This window comes from Pantherophis guttatus, chromosome 17, assembly GCF_059756535.1.
Source record: "Pantherophis guttatus breed Tessera chromosome 17, ASM5975653v1, whole genome shotgun sequence".
Classification (NCBI taxonomy): domain Eukaryota; kingdom Metazoa; phylum Chordata; class Lepidosauria; order Squamata; family Colubridae; genus Pantherophis; species Pantherophis guttatus.
This window is the reverse complement of record NC_142079.1, coordinates 5545684-5566415: the sequence shown is the minus strand read 5'-3', so window position 1 is coordinate 5566415 and position 20732 is coordinate 5545684. Positions and strand designations below refer to the sequence as shown.

Sequence of the window (20732 nt, the reverse complement as noted above, 5' to 3'; positions counted from 1 at the left end):
AAACTGTTCTTGTGTCTAGTTGTTCTGGTGTGCAGTGCTCTATAGCGTCGTTTTTAGGGTAGGAGTAGGGACTTCTTTTACTTTTGGATGGCTATTTAGCTTGGGGCCACCTAAGCCTTTCAGTTCAAGGAGTCTTACACGGGAGTAAGCCTCACCAAATCTGGGTGGGTGCAATTGTAACCACATTGGTGCATCTCTAAATAGGGAATCTGTCGAATGGATTTCATACTTCCTTCCCCCATTCCGTTCACTTCCATCCAGTGCAATTTTCTTGGCAACTCAAGAAGGGATTCGCCATTGCCTCTTTTCTAGGGGTGAGAGAAAGTGACTGGCCCAAGCTTGGTTTGGCACCTAGGACGGGACTAGAACTCACAGCCCCCCCCCCCGGTTTTCTATCTTGCCAGTCTTCAACTACTACACCGAGCTGGCTCTCACACTTCCTTGTAAGTATTTGCACTTAGCTAGGGAGGTTTTTTAGACATAGGCGATTCCCCCCACTCAGAATATAATATAATATATAATTATTGTAACAAGAAAGAAGGTGGCTACGTTTCTAGAATCCAAGTCTCTCTCTCCCTCTCTCTCTCTCCCCCCCTCCTCTCTCTCTTTTTGGTCTTAAGTTATTTTGTTAAGTGAATTACAACACAAATCTAGGCAGATCTCTAAACTGGCTTTTTTCAGACTCCAGAATGAGGCAGAGAAGCTGATTATTTTCCTTTGACCTGTTCAACTTTACCCTCAAAATAATACATTAAGGGAGACGGAGGGAGAGACCCGGAGCTTCAAGGCAGAGAGAGAGAGAGAGGCGAAGGGCAGATACAAACAGATCTTTCGCCTTAGCTTGACGGCTTGCTTATTTTGAGTGCAGCCGGGTTTTCAGAGCTGTGTATATTCTTCAACGGCTTGAACTTTTATTTTCTGCCTTTATATGGGTGGGTGGTGAAAAAGGGAAGGAATAAGCTAAAAGGAGGATTGTAGTTATGGTGGTAATTAGCCTTGGTTTTCAAAATAATCGGGGGCCCCTGAAAAAAATTGGAAATGAAAACAAACCTCCCTTTTCTTTTCTTTCTTTCATTCATTGTTTCCTTCCTTCCTCTTCCTTTTTTCTTCCTATCTCCTTCCTTCTGTTCTTCTATCCATCCATCTATCCATTGCTTTCATTGCCCTGTCTTCTTTCTTTCTTTCTTTCTGTCTTTCCTTTCCTCCCCTTTTCCTTCTCTCCGTTTCCTTCACTCCTTTCTTTCTTTCTCTTTCTTTCTTTCTTTCTTTCTTTCTTTCTTTCTTTCTTTTTCTTTCTTTCTGTTCCTTTCCTCCTCTTTTCCTTCCCTCCCTCCCTTTTGCTCCTCTCCTCTCCTTCCTTCCTTCCTTCCTTTCTTTCATCCTCCCTCCCTTCTTTCTTTTCTCCCTTCCCTTCTTTCTTCCTACTCTGCCTCTCCCCCACCCTCCCAAAAAATAACCCACGAACCTAGGCAAAGGGAATTACAAGCGATTTGATTTCTCCTCCCCCTCTTCCCCCCCCCTCTTGAGACTTGATGAGCAGCAATAATGGAGGGGTGGAGTTGAAAAGCCCACCCCCGGGTATGGTTTGTGTTATTAAAAAAAAAAAAAGCCAACGGCTTCTCTCTCTCTCTCTCTCTCTTTCTCTCTCTCTCTCTCTCTCTCTCTCTCTCTCTCTCTCTTTTTTTTTTTGGAAAGCGAAGGGAGGGGTGTGAGGCAAAGCGAAAGGGGAGAAGAAGAAGAACAAGAAAGATTTCCCAAGCTTTGATTCTAACGATTCCCCCACCCCACTCCACCTCCCCGTCCTTCCCCCCCTTCTTTTTTTTTCTTTTTAACTTGAGAAAGATGGATAGAAACTGGGGACAGAATTCGAGAGGTGGAGCGAGAGGAGACGGGAATAGAAGAGAGTTAAGAAAGAGACGGGGAGGAGAAGGAGGAGGAGGAGGAGGAAGGAAGGAAGGAAGGAAGGAAGGAAGGAAGGAAGGAAGGAAGGAAGGAAGGAAGGAAGGAAGGAAGGAATCGAAACCTTGCCGAGAGTGCTTTTCGTGCCTGCTTTGCCTGGAAGAAGAAATAAACGGGGGAGGGAGGGGAGGGGAGGGGAGGGGAGGAGAGGGAGGCGAAGGGGGTCTGCGAAAGGCCGACCAGAGACAGCCTCCAGTGTACTCCAGTGGGGAAAGCTGGTTGGCCAGCCGGAGCGTTGCGCCCTGCCAGGCGCCGTTTCCTTCGCCTCGGCGCACTAAAAGGCTGGAGACCCAGACCGTTTCCTCGCGCGCTCGCTTCTTTCTCTTTTATCGGCCTCTCGGACGCCTCTTCCTTCCTTCCTTCCCCCCTCCCTCCCACCCTCCACCCCACTCACCCCCTCGGGTCGCGGGAAGCCAACCTGCTCCTCCTGGAGGAGATTCTCGCCACTCCACCCGCCCTTCTCTTTCCAATTTCGTTTCCTTTTATTTTAGTTTTGTCCTCCCGTGCGCCTTTGGAGAGAAACGAAGAGAAGGGGAAGCGGGGGGCGCACGAAGAGAGAAGGTTGGGGTGGGGAGGAGGACCCCCCCCAAAAAAAATCCTGCACCCACCGATCTTGGGAGGGGAGGAGGGGGGCTGATCCGCGCGTGCCCGTGCTTGGCTAAGCAGCCTGAGCGAGCCAGCCAGCGAAGGCGAGCAAGGGAAGAGGCGAAGGCGCACGGCTGTTGAGGCCGTGGGAAGGAGAAGGGAGACCCGCCGTTAGCTCTCCGCGTCCTGAACGACTTTCTCGTGGAAGGAAAAGAGGCCCCGGGGTCCTCTCCTCCCGCTTCCCCGAGAGAGGATGGCGATGGCTCTTCCTGTCGCCGAGGCTGGAGCGACGGCCTGGAGGAGACCCCGCGCTGCCTGAGCGCCCGACAGCTGGGCTTCCAGGGGAGATGCGGTGAGCCGCCGCCGCCGCTGCCACACCGGCCCAAAGGTAACGCACCTTCATCCATCTTCAGGATGGCGCTGCTAGGAGCCTAGCCAAGAAAGGGGGGGCGGCCAGGGAAAGGAGAATGGGGGGGGCTTTGTGGGAAGGGTCTCTGTGGTGGCAGAGCGAGGAGGAGGAGGCTCCCGAGCAGGCCCCAGCCGAAGCCCACTCCCCCTCCCCCCCCCAAACGTCAGGCCGGCTCGGGGTTGCGCGGAAGGCGGCCCAACGAGAGCGCTTAAAAGCAACGGGGGATTTTTTCCCCACATTTCCCCTATTGTTTGCGCCTTCCCTTGATGCCACCAGGCCGCTCGGCCGAAGCCGGCTGCTGGCGGCTTGACGCGATCCAAACTGCCGGCCTCGGCCCGAGAGGCCTGCTTTCCTTTCCAAGCGGCGCTTGTGTGTGTGTGTGTGTGAGCGCGCGCCTCTTGCTCCGAACTTCGAAAGGATCGGGGCTTTTTAGAAAGGCGCACGGTGTTACGCTTGGAAGGAAGGATCTTCTCTGATTTTTTTCCCCCCGGATTCCTTGCATCTTTTAGATCGAAGACCCCCCTTCCCCCACCCAAGCCCCCTTATGCCTATCCCCCGCCCCCCAACTCCCGGGGAAGAGAAACATAGTAACGGGCACATGCAAAAATATCAACAACCCCAGCGCTCTTTTTTGGCCGTAGGGGCTGCCTTAGCAGGGCGGTCGGTAACCCCTCTCCTCAAAAGCGGCGGGTTTCCCCCGAAGCCCCCTGCCTCCGACGTGAGCGGAGTCCCCCCCCCACGACCCCTTTCCTCGACCCCAAAACGCCGCCGCCTCCTTTCTTGAGCTTCGTTGTTTTCTTGCGAGACCCTTTCGTTGCCCAATTTAGGAAACGTCTCCAAACCCCAAACGACAAATTTAAAAAAATAAAATAAAAATCCCCCTTGACGACCCTGAGATACAAATATCACCCCCCTCCCTCTTTACTGGCTTTTCCTTCTTTTTGGAAGGAATTTCCGAGGTAGAGTAGAGAATGAGTCGGGCCTCGGTTTGAAAATGACCTCGCCATGCTCCCGCGGTCCTTAGCCAAGGAAATTAACTCTCCCCTCCCATCAATTTCAGTTGGAAACCAGATAGATAGATAGATAGATAGATAGATAGATAGATAGATAGATAGATAGATAGATAGATAGATAGATAGATAGATGATAGATAGAATATGATATGGATGGACAGACATATAGAGAGATGAGAGAGATGGATGGATGGATGGATTGAGAGATTAGAAAGATAGATAGATAGATAGATAGATAGATAGATAGATAGATAGATAGATAGATAGATCTGGAATATATATATACCCTATATATATTTCCCCACCTCCTACTTCAGCCCTCTTGTTGTGAGCCCAATGCAGGCCGAAAGAGCATTTACTGTATCTGAGAATGTATTCTGTTTTAAAAATAACTCAGTGGAAAGGTTTATCCCTTGGGGAAAAAAAATGAAATCCAGCTCGGTTGAAATATACATCCAATCTGGACTAAAATACAGAGCCTTTGTGTCCCAAAGCCTGCCATGAATTATGTTTGGGAAATTGATTTCCTAAAGTTTTAAAATGCGGTATATTTGTGTCTCTGTATGTGTATAAACTGTAGGTAGGTAGGTAGATAGATAAATAGATAGATAGATAGATTTAAATACATTATATTTTAATATATTAAAAATATTTTCTCATCTCAAAGCTATAGATAGATAATTTAAATTTATTATACTACTTTGATATAATTGTTTAAATATTCCTCTTCCCATCCCAAAGCTTTAAAAAAAAACTCTATTAAGAGTGAGTAAAAGTATCTATGTCTCGCTATGTGTATAAACTGTAGCTAGCTAGCTAGATAATTTACATATATTATATTACTTTATTGTAATTGTTTAAATATTCCTCTTCCCACACCAAAGCTTTTTTTTAAAAAAACTCTAGTAAAAGTGAGTAAAAGTATCTATGTCTTAGTATGTGTATCAACTGTAGCTAGCTAGCTAGCTTACATATATTATATTACTTTATTATAATTGTTTAAATATTCCTCTTCCCACACCAAAGCTTTTTAAAAAAAAATCCTTTATTAAGATTGAATAAAAGTATTTATGTCTCGGTATGTGTATAAACTGTAGATGGATGGATGGATGGATGGATGGATGGATGGATAACATTGAAATATATTATACTACTTTAATATAGTTGTTTAAATATTCTTCTTCCCATCCCAAAGCTTTAAAAAATATTCCCTTATGAAGATTGATTAAAAGCTTTTTTTTACTGTTTTAAAAGGCAGTCTGGCAGTATTAAAATCACGCCATTTAATTTATTTCAATTGGGCATTCTGTTTTAATTTTAATTTGTTGTAGATTTTAATAAGTTCCCAGACTCACACCCCTCCCCTTCCAAGTTAATAGGCCTTAACCGTAAGATTGTAATCAGGGTTTTATTTAGAATGTGAGTACAGCTTTTTCATGTCTGTTCTTTTTTTCTTTTTCTTTTTACTTCCAAGTTAAATGTAGAAAACATTTCTGTCAGTTTGGATTCAGAAACAGGCCTTTTCTCTAGAATAAATTCCCCTGATCTTGACGAGGTGTCTTTCTGAGTAGGCATATATAAAATTTAAGTTTAGATTTAATGTTATTTGGAAGGTCCTCTCCGTTTCGTGAAGGCTTGAATTTGGTTTAGAAGTCAAAATTACTCACAGGGAAGTGAATTACAGTATAAATAGTGCTTGGTAGTAGATAGGAATTTATTTTTATTGAGAACTGACGTCGTTTAAGCTTTCCTTCCTATATTTTTCTTCTTACTTTGTATTTGTTTTTTGTTTGTTTATTATTATTATTATTATTATTATTATTATTATTATTATTATTATTATTATTATTACAGGTTTGACTCTGAAATGGCAACATAAGGTTAACATCCTAGGCTAAAATTCCTCAAGGCCAAATTTATAGACCTGATAATTGCATGATGCTTGGGGATAAATTCATATTTTGTTCTTGAATGCAAGGGCTGAATTTCTCCCTGTCTCTTCCCCTTTCCTCCGCGTTGTAACTTACAACCTTCCTTCAGACATTGCTTACTCTTTGCCCAGACTTCAGTTTAGACATATTTGTTTATTTTTTTCTCCTTCCTTTTAGAGGCGAAAATCCTCGTCACTTTTCCGCCCCTTCGCTTCTAGATTTAAAATAATTTAACAATAAAAAAGAAGCTGCAGCAGATTAAAAATAAAAAAGGTGTTGTAATTTGGAAAGCAGGAATAAAAACTGCTGAGAAAGGAGACAGGGAAGGACCCTTCTCCCCCAGTCCCCTCACCAACCCTTTCGGTTAGAAAACTTGTCTTGAACCTAGCGAATATGAATTTGACACACATTTTCTAGGCATACAATAATCCAGCATCTGTTTATGGAGGACTAGAAGCTTGCTTTGCTCTTTCTTTTCCTATTCGCTATCCATTTTCCTATTTCTCTTCCCTTCTTTCTCTGTTTCACTTTCATTCTCCTTCCTTCCTTCCTTCCTTCCTTCCTTCCTTCCTTCCTTCCTTCCTTCCACATTATTTTCTGAATGCACTAAATTTATCTATATCTATCTATCTATCTATCTATCTATCTATCTATCATCTATCATCTATCAATCTATCTCTATCTATCTATCTATCTATCATCTATCTATCTGTGCATGCCTTAATATATTCTCAAATTCACACACACATACACACACTCCTGGCTGAACAGCCCAATGTAATCCAATCCACAGGCCTTTACTTAGAGACAAGCTTAAACAATGAAACTGTTAGTAATTGTATTCACACATGCTGCACTCCAATTCATTCGATCTGAGTAGTTGCGGGTTGCCTGTATCACACACACACCCTTTTCCCATGGAACATCACCCTGTGAGGAAACAGCTTGTTTTGCAAACAAAATAACCGCCTCGCGTTGTGTGAAATTGTGGGTCTAATATACCTGCTGCGCTCTGTATTTGTGCGAGAGAGGAAAGATTTAACAGAGGCAATTTTTTGTGATCACTCTCACACACACTTATATAATCGTACATTGTAATTTGATGTTAAATACACAGCCTCTAGAAAGGGAAGCCATAATACAGGCACGCAACTGGTATAATACATTGGTGGGAGGGGGTCACATTCACACAATTAACTAGCTTGGATTGAGGAATCGGGAGATTTTTTTTAAAATGTAGCCTATTTATAGGGACTCTGCCCTGCTTTTAACATGTTTTGCAAGCTGCCCCATTTTGCAAGGTTGCCATATGGCCGGTGCGGTTGTTATGCAGGGTATCCTGGATGGCAGGAACGCAGCCATATTTGTGAACCCAAGTTTAACGTGTTGTGGGAACCCAACTTCAGTGGGTATACAGGTGAAAATGGCACTAGTAAAATCTAGATTTTCCAGAATGCACTCATCGGGGATATATTAAGAGCCTGGTGGTGTGGCAGACTAAAGCACTGTTATTAACAGTTATTAACATCAGCTGCCTGCAATTACTGCAAGTTCGAATCTCGCCAGGCTCAAGGTTGACTCAGCCTTCCATCCTTTCTAAGGTAGGTGAAATGAGGACCCGGTTTGTGGGGGCAATAAGCTGATTTTGTATAAAAATATACAAAAGTATGAAGGCGATTGCTTAACGCATTGTAAGCCGCCCTGAGTCTCCGGAGAAGGGCGGCATATAAATTAAATTCATATATCTATATATCCAGGTTGGGTTAATCTCTGGGTAGGATTGTATTTCCTACTTCCCGCCATCCTGATGGCCCAATTCTAAGCCTGTGACTGAATTTACACCCCCACAACCCAGGAGCGAGATTTTCAACCCCAATCTGGATTATTTGAACGTTCTTAACTCCAGGAATTTAAGAATATTTTCCCAGGGTACTTGCACCAATAACCCAGAAGACTGATTGTTGGCGATCGGCAAAATATTTTAATATTCTCGCTTGAGTGCCAGCTTGTAATGTCGTATTTTGGGGGTGGGGATGGGGTTTGGTAAGGTGGGGAAGATGCCTGCTGTCCATTTCTGGATTTCTGTGGCTCCGTTGCTGGGGAGGGGGTCTCCAGGGTCCCCCATTGTTGGCCTGTGTGTTTCAATGGCTTTTGGCTGAGGACTGGCACAGACAGACAGGGTGGCGAAGTTTGTGTGTCCCCCCCCTCATTGGCTTCTCAGGGCAGAAGAAGGTGGGGGAGTCATGCGTGGTCCCCCCCCACCCCCAGGCCCTTATCCTCATCAGTTCTCTCTGTCTTCCTGCAGCAGAGGTAGCCTGGACGATGGCAGGGGCGGAGGAAGAGTTCGGACTGGCGGCCACACCGAGCGATTCGTCTCCAAAACAGCTGAGCCCTGAAGACAAGGCGGATGGGGAGTTGGGGGGCACCAGTAGCAAGCAGCTGGCCTCCCCCCAGCCAGCCTTCACCCAGCAGGTAAGGTGGGGCACGAGGGGGGAGGAGGAGATGCTCGGCCATGGCAATACCAATAGCAATAATAATAAAATGGACCCGGTCTGATTAGCTCTCCTCCTTCTCTCTCTTTCTCTTTTTCTCTCTCTCTCTCCCTTCTTCTCCTTCCCCAGTTTCTCCTTCCTTCTTGTCCTTCCTTCTCATTCTCTTTTTCCTTTTCCTTCTACTCCTCCTTCCTTCCCCCTTTTTCCCATCTCCTTCTCCTTCTCTTCCCGTCTTCTGATTTGTCTTTCCTTTTCTCTCTCTTTTTATCCTTTCTCCTCTTCCTCCTCCCCATTCTCCTTTTCCTCCTTCCTTCTCCTCCTTCCTTCTGCTTCTCCTTCTTTCTGCTTCTCCTTCTCCTCTTTCCCTTTTTTCTTCTTCTCCTCCTTCCTTCTACTTCTGCTTCTGCTTCTCCTCTTTCTCTTTCTCCTTTCTCCTTCTCCTCTTTCTCTTTCTCCTTCTCCTTCTTTCTCCTTCTCTTTCTCCTCTTTCTCTTTCTCCTTCTCCCCCTTCCTTCTCCTTTTCTCCCCTCTCCTTCTCTTCCCGTCTTCTGATTTGTCTTCCTTTTCTCTCTGTTTTGATCCTTCGCTTTTCCTTCTTTCTCCTTCCCTCCCCCTCTTCCTTCTCCTTCTCCATTGGGGTCAGGTTATAGGAATAATTAAAATTCTGAAGACAATGAATGATCAGTCTCACTGTTATTATTGTTGCCTGCCCAGAGTCTAGAGAATCTCCTGGAACATTATTAATATTATTATTATTATTATTATCCTTCATAGGAGTTCTGTTTCGAAGTAGGCATTAGGAAAACCGAATGACGACAGTGATAGTATTATCGTGGCTGTCTTTTTTAATCCACTCTATCGAGTCCTTCCCAAGGATTGGGTTAGGCAGATGTTGAAGTCATACTTTCGACCCCATCAACATCTGCCTATTATCAGGGTTCGTTGCACAGCCAGCCAGATGTTTAGATGGGATTATTTGGCCCTTTTATCCAGCTATGGAGTCCTTCCCCAGGGTCCGTGGGGTAGGCAGATGTGGATGTTTGGTGGTGTTAAAGAGATTCTCGCAGGGCTGTCAGCCCTTCCAAACAGAACCGCCTCTTGTAATTGACCTGCTGGTGATTTTTGTCAATGCCCCATGGTGTTTGAATGGCTCTCCAAGTGTTTTTGAAACTGCACCCGAGGCGCCTATTACAATTGGAATGGAATGGGATGGAATGGAATGGAATGGAATAGAATAGAATAGAATAGAATAGAATAGAATAGAATAGAATAGAATAGAATAGAATAGAATAGAATAGAATAGAATAGAATAGAATAGAATAGAATAAATTCTTTTATTGGCCAATTGTGATTGGACACACAAGGAATTAGTCTTTGGTGCATAGGCTCTCAGTGTACAGAAAGAAAAAAATAAAATATATTCCTCAAGAATCATAAGATACAACACTGAGTGAGAGTCATAGGATACTAATAAGCAATCAAATCATACTAGGCAACGATAAAAACAATATAAGTTGTAAAGATACAAGCAACAGGGTTATAGTCATAAATGGGAAGAGATAAATACTAGTGAGGAAGAGAAGAAGAACAGTAATACAGTCTTAGTAAATTATTTGACAGTGTTGTGGGAATTAGTTGTTTATAATGACAACTAATAATCAATAAAAATAGTAATAAATAATAAACATAGAGAGATATTTAGAGATAGATAGGTGATAGATGATATAGAATAGAATAGAATAGAATAGAATAGAATAGAATAAATATTCAAATAGAATAAAACAGAATGTAGAGTAGAATAGAATAGAATAGAATAGAATAAATATTCAAATAGAATAAAACAGAATGAAGAGTAGAGTAGAGTAGAATAGAATAGAATAGAACAGAACAGAACAGAATAGAATAGAATAAATATTCAAATAGAATAAAACAGAATGAAGAGTAGAGTAGAATAGAATAGAATAGAATAAATATTCAAATAGAATAAAACAGAATGTAGAGTAGAGTAGACTAGAGTAGACTAGACTAGACTAGACTAGACTAGACTAGACTAGACTAGACTAGAATAGAATAGAATAGAATAGAATAGAATAGAATAGAATAGAATAGAATAGAATAGAATAGAATAGCTTTATTGACCAAGTGTGATTGGACACACAAGGAATTTTTCTTTGATTTCTATGCTCTCAGTGTACATAAGGAGAATAAAATACATCCATCGAGAATAAAAAGATACAACACTTAGTGATAGTCAAGGTTACTAATAAGCTATCAAGTTATTAAGCTGGTTATTAAGACCAGCTGCCTGCAATTACTGCAGGGTTCGAATCTCGCCAGGCTGAAGGTTGACTCAGCCTTCCATCCTTTCTAAGGTAGGTGAAATGAGGACCCAGTTTGTGGGGGCAATAAGCTGACTTTGTATAAAATATACAAAAGGATGAAGGCTATTGCTGAGCACATTGTAAGCCGCCCTGAGTCTCCGGAGAAGGGCGGCATATAAATCAAATTTTAAAAAAAAAATCGTACCAGAAAACAAAGAAAACAGTATAAATTGAAAGATACAAGCAACAGGGTTATAGTCATAAGTGGGAAGAGATAGATACGATGATTAAGCCCAGGAGTGGGGGGAGGATGTCCCGGGGAGGGGATGAGGAGGATCCAGGTCTCCTAACCGCTCTCTCTCTCTCTCCCTGCCCCCCCCCCCGGCAACCTCTGTTTTGAAATCCGAACGTCTAAACAAAGAAAGCTGGCTTGATGGATGGATCGAGCCGCCCGCTCCACACCCGGGGGACGCTCGGTCGGTCGCGGGGAAAGTTCTCCTCCATCTGGGTTAAAAAAATATAAAGAGGTCCCACTTGGGGGGCTCCGGGCAAGCTTTCTGTCCTTGCTCCCCTCCCGAGGTGGTGAGTGAGTGAGTGAGTGAGTGGGAGAGGGAGGTGAAGTCTCCGCGCAACCTGAGCGAGGGACCCCCGAATCGATGGTGTGGTTTTTTTTTGGGGGGGGGGTGTGTTTTTATTCCGAAGGTTTTCTCTCTCTCTCTCTCTGTGTCTCTCTCATCCTTTCTCTTTCTCCTTTTCTTTCTCACTCCTTCTCTTTCTCATTCTCTCTCCTCTCTCTCTCCCTCCCTCCCTCTCTGTCTGTGTCTGTGTCTGTCTCTCTCATTCTTTCTCTTTCTCCTTTTCTCGCTCTTCTTCCCTACCTCCCTCCCCCCCTCTCTCATTCTTTTTCTCTCTCCTTCTCTTTCTCTCTCTCTCTGTCTCATTCTCATTCTCTATTCTCATTCTCTATTTCTCTCTCCTTCTCTTTCTCACGCTCTCTCTCTCTCATTCTTTCTCTTTTTCCTTCTCTTTCTCACCCCTTCTCTTTCTCTCTCTCATTCTCTCTCCTCTCTCTCTCCCTCCCTGCCTCTCTCTTTTTGTCTGTCTCTCTCCTTCTCTTTCTCCTTCTCTCTCTCTCTCTCTCTCTCTCCGCCTTTCCCCCCACCCACCCACCCCATCCTCCACGGCCGAAATGAATCCCGGAGGAAGCAGCAGCGAGAGTCCAATTGTAGTTTGGTTGTTCCAGAAAAATACAAGTTGGGATCCCCCCCCCCACCCGACCCCACCTCTCCGCGGATCTAAACCAAAACGAACGCCTTAGTCTTTCCCAGCCCTGGAACAAACCGCGGTTCCAGGATCCCTGCTAAATCGACCCTCTGCCCTTCCTTCTTTCGTTCGTTCGTTCGTTCCTTCTCTTCCCTCCCCTTTCCCTTTCCTTTTTTCCCCTTCCTTCCCTCCCTCTTTTCCTTCCCTCTCTTTTCCACTTCCCCTTCCTTCCTTCTCTTCCCTTCCCTTCCCTCTTTTCCCTTCCCTTTCCCTTTCCTTCCTCCTCTCCTCTCCTCTTCTCCCCTCCCCTCTCTTTTCCACTTTTCCTTCCTTCCTTTCTTCCCTTTCCCTTTCCTCTTTTCCCTTCCCTTTCCTTCCTCCTCCCCTCCCTTTTCCACTTCCCCTCCCTCCCTTCCTTCCTTCCCTTTCCCTTTCCTCTTTTCCCTTCCCTTTCCTTCCTCCTCCCCTCCCCTCCCTTTTCCACTTCCTTCCTCCCTTCCCTTCCCTCTTTTCCCTTCCCTTTGCCTTTCCTTCCTCCTCTCCTCTTCTCCCCTCCCCTCTCTTTTCCCCTTCCCTTCCTTCCTCCCTTCCTTCCCTTCCCTTTCCTCCCCTTCCCTTTCCTTCCTCCTCTCCTCTCCTCCCCTCCCCTTCCCTTTCCACTTCCCCTTCCTTCCTTCCTTCCCTCCCTCCCTCCCTCCCTCCCTCCCTTTCTGGATGGCATAACAACGTCTGAATTCTCATTCAGGCAAAGGGCCCTTTCGCCCTTCCACTGACAGCAAAAGGCAGCTTGCTTTGTTTTAAATTCAGGCGAGCTTTTGCCTGTAAAGTAGAAGTTAGATCTGATCTCTTTTGCTGGTTTTTATTTCGTTTTCTTTCATCTCCTGTGTCTCTCCCTTGGGGGGGGGGGAGGCATCTTCCAGGCAGGGCCTCTCATGGGTCCACCTCTTTCTCGCTCCCTGCTGTCTGTCTTTCTGTCTGTCCTTGCAGAAGGAAGGGCCAAAGTCAGCCTGTAGGCACAAGAGAAGCCCCTCCGCACCCATTGTTCACATGTAAATTTCTAGCTTGCATGTAGGCAGGCAAGCAAGCTTCCTGCGGGATTTTCCTCTTGGAGCTGTTTTTATTTTTTTATTTTTCTTCCCAAAGTCCCGACATCTGTTCATTGGTGATTAAGGATGAAGGCTTGCTTTCTAATCTCTCTCCTTGCCTACCAATTATGGGGAAGGGATAGGGAGGGGGAGAAAGAGAGAGAGAGGGAGAGGGACGGAGAGAGGGAGAGAGAGGGAGTGGGAGAGAGGGAGGGAAAGAGAGAGGGAGGGAGAGAGAGAGAAAGAGAAAGGGAGAGAGAAAGTGGGAGAGAGAGGGAGAGAGAGAAAGAGGGAGGGAGAGGAGGATGATTAAATCTGTTTTTCCTTCTTAGAAGCTGGTTTGTTTTGTCTATACATGATAATGGTGAAGGTATATTAAATGTATATGCTGCCTGATTCCATTGATTCGTCATTAAGATGAGAATTTATTTATTTATTTATTTATTTATTTATTTATTTATTTATTTATTTATTTATTATATTTCTATACCGCCTTTCTCCCGTAGGACTCAAGGCGGTGTACAGTCAAGAAAAATATAGACACACAAACATCATAAAATTGCTAATTAAAATTATTACTTAGTTTGGTCAATTAAATAAAACCCAGAATTAGATAACATTTAAAAAATCATTCACATGTTTGTATGTTTAGAGAATGAGAATGAGAAAGCCAAATTGTGAACTCTTTGCAAGAGGGAGATTTCTCTTTCTTTCTTTCTTTCTTTCTTTCTTTCTTTCTTTCTTTCTTTCTTTCTTTCTTCTTTCTTTCTTTCTTTCTTTCTTTCTTTCTTCTTTCTTTCTTTCTTTCTTTCTTTCTTTCTCTCTTTCTCTCTCTCTCTCTTTCCCTCCCTCCCTCCCTTCCTTCCTTCCTTCCTTCCTTCCTTCCTTCCTTCCTTCCTTCCTTCCTTCCTTCCTTTTAAGAAAGCCTGATGGGCAAATTCCAATTTTGCCACTGTTGTCCTGAGTTTTTCCTTTCTGGTCATTCAACCTCTTCTCCAAGGTCAAATTGCATTCAAGCTAAAGCAGCTTCCTATTTGTAGAAATGCCCTACCTTCTTCTTTTTAAGGTGGTGTGGGTTTCCTGCCTTTCTTAAGAAAAACAGCCTTTTAATATTGGCTATTGATGTTAACCTTAGATGTGACACCAGTTGCAATTTTGGCGTTCACTGGTGCTGAATCGCTTTTGACAAAACCTGCCTAGAAGGGAAGGATGACAGAGGAAGAAAAAGCTTCAGTGGCCCAAATAGAGGCAGTTTGGTCTGGTGGTTAAGGCGCCAAACTAGAAACTGGGAAACCACGAGTTCAAATCCCACCTTAGTCATGAAAGCCAGCTGGATGACTTTGAGCCAATAAACCAGGAGATTGGGAGTTCTAGTCCCACTTTAAGAATGGGAATACTTCTTAGTGGTGTGGGCAGAAGAATAAACAGATCAAGAATTATTATGTATGGTAGTTCTGTAGGAATGTGGGTGGAGATAGGTTAGCTTATTGATTGTTTAGTTGAAGAAAAGGGATATTATGTTTAGATATGAATATATGTAAAAAATTTGAGTTAAGAGATATATCTATGGGGGTGGAGGAAATGGGCAGACTATGAGTTGAATAAATGTTAAATTAGGATTTATTATATAGTTTTATAGTGGAAGGTTGCTTTGAAATGTTATATTAATATACAAAAAAAGATTTGATTTAAGAGATATATGTATGGGGGAGGAGTAAAAGAGTAGATCATGAGTAGAAATTGTTAAATTGGGGGATATAATAATATTACTATGCTAAATTAGGAGTTATTATATAATGTTATAGTAGAATGTTTTTTCGAAATGTATAGTATAAGGGGGATATAATAATATTACTAGAAAGAAAGGGTCAGCATATGGGGGATGGAGCAAGGGGATGGTAAAGTATTATATAATCTGTTATGAATTTGGGTTGTACCCTGAAGAAGCCACAGGGAGAGGGGAGAGCGAGGGGGGGGTTAGGGAGGAGGGGGGGTGGAAAAAGGGGGGAAAAGGGGGAAAAATTTGTATTTGAAAAACTTTTTCAATAAAAAAAAAAAGAATGAAAGCTGGCTGGGTGACTTTGAACAGTCTCTCTCTCTCTCTCTCTCTCTCTCTCTCTCTCTCTCTCTCTCTCTCTCTCTCTCTGTTGCGTGGAAAATAAAAGGAGGAAGTAGTATTGGGCATGTTCAGTGCCTTGAGTTATGTATTAAAAAAATAATAATACAAAATTGTATAAAAATATGGGCCGAGTTGGTAGGATTTTGTCTGTTAAGATGGCAATGACACACTCTCTGTGTTTATGTATTATATTACACAATATAAGCAGTAAATCGTATTATTTGAATAGAGTGGTATTTATACAGTATTAATGCTCTAGTATTTATATAAGCGAAACCTTTAATGATAAAGGAGTAGCTTATATCAACATTAACGGTGATTTCCAAAATGTCAATGGATTTTCTTTTCTTTTCCCTTTTGTTAATATTGTTATTCATCTTAATAATTTACGTGGCTTCAATACGGTGATATTTATACAGTGTTAAAAGTTCTTGAGACTCTTTGGACTGGGTAACTGGGTAAATTTGCATCTCCTTGGGAATACTGCAATGGTCGTTAAGTGTGAAAAATGGTCATAAGTCGCTGTTTTCAATGCCGTGGTAATTTCAAACGGTCACTAAGCGAAGTGTTGTAAGTCGAGGACTATCTGTATTTACTTTCTGTGCCTTCAGTCATCCTCGACCCCTTGGCAGCTCCCTGGACTAATAATCCCTGCAAGTTTTCAAAAGTTGGTTTGCCATTGCCTTCATTCCAGCGGCTGGCTGAAGGTTGGGCTTCATTGACCGGGGGGGGGGGGGGAGAATTAGAACTCAGAACTACCCAGGTTCGAATTGTGAAACCTGGTCAGCAGCAAGCTTTGGCATCTCTTTCCCCCACTGCCAGGCTGGAGCCAGAGTGGCGACATAGGGGCTCAGCCTGGAACCTAGATATCTCACCGGATCTTAGAACAAAGGCTCCTCATTGTACTGCAAACTAAAGCATACAAAACCTTTGCTAGACCAATTCTCGAATACAGCTCGTCTGCCTGGAACCCGCACTGCATATCGGACATTAATACAATTGAGCAAGTCCAGAGGTATTTCACGAGAAGAGTCCTCCACTCCTCTGCTCACAATAGAATCCCTTATGCCACCAGGCTTGAAATTTTGGCCTTGGACAACCTAGAACTACCCTGCCTATGGTCTGACCTAAGCGTAGTACACAAAATTATCTGCTCCAACGTCTTACCTGTCAATGACTACTTCAACTTCAACCTCTATAATACACGGGCACGCAATAGATACAAACTCAAGGTAAACCGCTCCAAACTCGATTGCAGAAAATACGACTTCAGCAACAGAGTGGTCAATGCCTGGAATGCACTACCTGACTCTGTGGTTTCTTCCCCAAAACTTTAACCTTAGACTGTCTACTGTTGACCTCACCCCATTCCCAAGAGGTCTGTCTGTAAGGGGGCTGTGCATAAGCGCACCAGCGTGCCTTCCGTCCCTGTCCTACTGTCCCCATTTATCCGTATCCATTTCCTGTGTTCATATTCATGTTTATACTTATATCTGTTATCTTGTACATGTTTCCCATGTACATGTACATGTACAAACATGTACATGTTTGACAAACATGAATAAATAAATGAAGGAAGGAAGGAAGGAAGGAAAGGAGAGACAGAGAGAGAGAAAGAAAAAGAAAGAAAGGAAAGAAAAAGAAAGAAAGAAAGAAAGGAAAGAAAAAGAAAGAAGAAAGAAGAAAGAAAGAGAAAGAAAGAAAGAAAGAAAGAAAGAAAGAAAGAAAGAAAGAAAGAAAGAAAGAAAGAATCCTTGGTGGCGCAGTGGACTAAGTGCTGTTAAAGTAGTACTTAGCTGCCAGCTGCCTGCAATTACTGCGAGTTCAAATCTCACCAGGCTCAAGGTTGACTCAGCCTTCCATCCTTCCGAGGTAGGTAAAATGAGGACCCGGATTGTGGGGGCAATAAGCTGACTTTGTATATATAAAAAAAGAACACTACTTGGGAGGGCCCGAAAGCCCTACTAAGCAGGTATATACAAAAGTATGAAGGCTATTGCTTAACGCATTGTAAGCCGCCCTGAGTCTCCGGAGAAGGGCGGCATATAAATCGAACTAATAAAAATAAATAAAATAAATTAGAAAGAAAGAAAGAAAGAAAGAAAGAAAGAAAGAAAGAAAGAAAGAGAGAGAGAGAGAGAGAGAGAGAGAGAGAGAGAGAGAGAGAGAAAGAAAGAAAGAAAGAAAGAAAGAAAGAAAGAAAGAAAGAAAGAAAGAAAGAAAGAAAGAAAGAAATGGGGAAGGCCGCCAGATCCTCGTTCGTGGTCTGAGTTTGTCCCAGCTTCCAAATCTGAATCAACGCCTGGCCTTTTTCGTCCCGCTGCTCCGGATTCACAAGCCACTTTGCTTCTTTTGTCTGCAGACTCTTCCCCTTCCCCACCCCTCACTCCCCCCCACCCCACCCCCCGGAAAAAGAAATATTCAGGAAATCTCCAGCTCGTCCTATTATAGCTCCTTCTATTTTGATGCTTTGGGGCTTATCAGCGCTTGCTGGTATCAGAAAGTTCCGAGCGGCTCTCACGGCCGCGGGCGCGAGCAAACTCTCTGAAAATGCAGGGCGTTGTTGGGGGGGCCCCCCTCCCCTAAACGCCCTCCCCATTTTGGGGGAGATAAAGCCCAAACTCTCTCTTTGGCTTGCCAAGGGATAAGGCCAAAGACAGCGAAAGCTCCAGCTTCTCCCCTTTTGAAATGCAAATTTTAAATTTTAATTTGTTTTTAAATTATGGGGTGTTTTAAATTCAGCCAAATTATTTAATTCGGTTTTGACTTTATTTTAAATTTTTGTATTGATGTGTTTTATCTTGTGTGCTGTTCGCCGCCCTGAGTCCTTCGGGAGAAGGGCGGTATAGAAATTTAATAAATAAATAATAAATAAATAAATACTCTGGTTCCCCTTCCACAGACCCATTCACACGTAACGCGGTCTCCCACTCGGATTAAGCCCTGAGAGTGGAACGCCCACGAGGGCTCCACCGATGGGTCTGTGTGGGGGAGGGTTAATGTGAAAGGACGCATGCCAGAGATACGCCTTTGCCAACTCAAAATTTTAAGTTTGACTTTGAAAGGAGGGCGAGAAGGGGGGGGGCTTCACATGTAGCTAAGGAAAGGCCCCCCTAACGCACGTGTGTTTGGGAGACCCGTGGGAATTTGCGCGCGAGGGCCCACAGGCAGCCACCGAAGAAAGAAAGTGGGTGTTTGGGAAGGAAAACAGAAGTTGTGTGCGTTGTAAAAGCACGTTGCTTTCTTTCTCCCCCCCCCTTGGGTGTTTTTTTTCCTTCTTGGAGTAGAGGGGTCCTGGGTGAAACAACAACTTGGGTATCTTTGTAGTTGTAAGTACATCTGGTTTTATGTAGATTTGTTTGTTTGTAGCTGCTCATCTCGGTAAACAAAATACACTGGTCAAAAAAATAAAGGGAACCCAAGCAGAAGACATCCGAGATCTGAATGAATGAATGAAATAGGCTTATGAAATACTTTGTTTGTTACATACAGTAGTTTTGTGTTCCCTTTAGGTGTTTGAGCAGTGTATAAACTACTGTATGTAAAGAACAAAGTATTTAATAAGGCTATTTCATTCATTCAGATCTCGGATGTTTTCTGCTTGGGTTCCCTTTATTTTTTTGAGCAGTATATATTACTTTATATATAATATAAGTTATATAGTTTGTGTGTGTGTGTGTTTAGCATAGAAACATATTCACGGGGGAGGGAAGGGGAGCGAGAGATGATAGATGATAGATATATATATATATAGAGAGAGATAGATATATAGAGAGAGACAGAGAGGGAGGGAGGGAGGGAGGGAAGAAGAGAGAGAGAGAGAAGGAGAAAGAATGAGAGAGACAGACAGACAGAGAGAGGCAGGGAGGGAGGGAGAAAGGAGAGAGAAAGAGAGAGAAAGAGAAGGAGTGAGAAAGAGAAGGAAAAAGAGAAAGAAAGAGAGAGAGAGAGCGCGTGAGAAAGAAGGAGAGAGAAATAGAGAATGAGAATAAAGAATGAGAATGAGACAGAGAGAGAGAGAAGGAGAGAAGGAGAGAGAAAAAGAATGAGAGAGAGGGGGAGGGAGGGAGGGAAGAAGAGAGAGAAAAGGAGAAAGAGAAAGAATGAGAGAGACAGAGAGAGAGCAGGAGAAAGAGAAGGAGAGAGATAGAGAATGAGAATGAGACAGACAGAGAGAGGGAGGGAGGGAGGGGGGAGAGAGAGAGAAAGAAGGAGAGAGAGAAAGAAAGAGAGGGAGGGAGAGAGAGAGAGAGAGAGAGACGGAGAAATGATATTTTTGTTCTTTTCCTTCCCAGGGAATGGAAGGAATCAAAGTATTTTTACATGAACGAGAGCTATGGCTCAAATTTCACGACGTGGGAACCGAAATGATAATAACCAAAGCTGGAAGGTAAGATCCAGAGAGACAAAGGGGAGGGAGGAGAAATCCAGAAAAGGCCGTAGTTGTCTACCACAGAAAGAGCGAGCGATTATATCGTTTAATGAAATAAGTTATGTTTTAAGCAGTTCATCTGGGATGAGAGTGAACCAGATGCATTTTAAAGATGCAATTTTTAAAGAAAAAATTCCTTCCTTCCTTCCTTCCTTCCTTCCTTCCTTCCTTCCTTACTTACTTACTTACTTACTTACTTACTTACTTACTTACTTAACACTTCCACTACATAAGTGGAGGCAATGGATATTTGTACACAAGCATATATATAATATATAGAAATGTGTTTATGTACTCAAATTTTACCCCCTCACATTATACTCTCTTCTCTTCTCTTCTCTTCTCTTCTCTTCTCTTCTCTTCTCTTCTCTTCTCTTCTCTTCTCTTCTCTTCTCTTCTCTTCTCTTCTCTTCTCTTCTCTTCCCTTCCCTTCCCTTCCCTTCTCTTCCCTTCTTCCCTTCCCTTCCCTCCCCTCCCCTCCCCTTCCCTTCTTCCCTTCCCTTCCCTTCCCTTCCCTCCTCTTTTTTCTTCCCTTCCCTTCCGTTCTCTTTTTTCTTCCCTTCCCTTCCCTTCCCTTCCCTTCCCTTCCCTTCCCTTCCCTTCCCTTCCCTTCCCTTCTCTTCCCCTCCCCTCCCTTCCCTTCTTCCTTCCCTCCCTTCTCTTCTCTTTTTTCTTCCCTTCTCCCCTCCCCTTCCCCTCTCCTCCCCTAAATTGTCATAAATTTATTCTTCCTTTTCCGTAATGGGCTGTGGGAATACCTTGAGGAACAAGAGGAAGAGCTTGGCAACTGTCAGATAACAGAAACCTGAGTCCAGAACAGAAATGTAATCTAAGGAAGCGTCTCAGACAAGCCCCTCCCTAATTCTCATAAATATGCAGGAGAGGAAGAGGAAAACACAGTCAGGGTTGGGATAAACCCTTGGAAGATTGCCCCCAGTTTTGGTTCCAAATCTCTTTTACGATTCCAATCGCCTCCCATTTCACACTTCGGTTGCTAATGGTTCCTAATGGTTCGTGTACAGACCTGTCCCAATCTTACTGTTTAATGTGACGATATGGTCTCTGTTCCAGGTCTCCTGCGTAAGCAGGGGGTTGGACTAGATGACCTCCAAGGTCCCTTCCA

The 20732-nt window shown here is 43.6% G+C and overlaps 1 protein-coding gene across 6 annotated transcripts in view; it reads left to right on the top strand.

Moving 5' to 3' along the window:
- The window catches only part of TBX5 (T-box transcription factor 5), a 75801-nt gene that overhangs the window by 31775 nt on the left and 23294 nt on the right, over positions 1-20732 (top strand). For 2 of the 6 annotated variants that reach the window (XM_087880189.1, XM_087880188.1), the window contains exons 2-3: positions 8203-8369; positions 19473-19567. In XM_087880189.1, coding sequence (XP_087736315.1) covers positions 8220-8369; positions 19473-19567 — 245 coding nt within the window. In that variant the 5' untranslated portion in view covers positions 8203-8219. Of the gene's footprint in view, positions 1-1832; positions 2933-6585; positions 7499-8202; positions 8370-19472; positions 19568-20732 lie in introns of those variants that run through there. The other 4 variants (XM_087880187.1, XM_087880191.1, XM_087880190.1 and 1 more) reach the window with 4 other exon arrangements.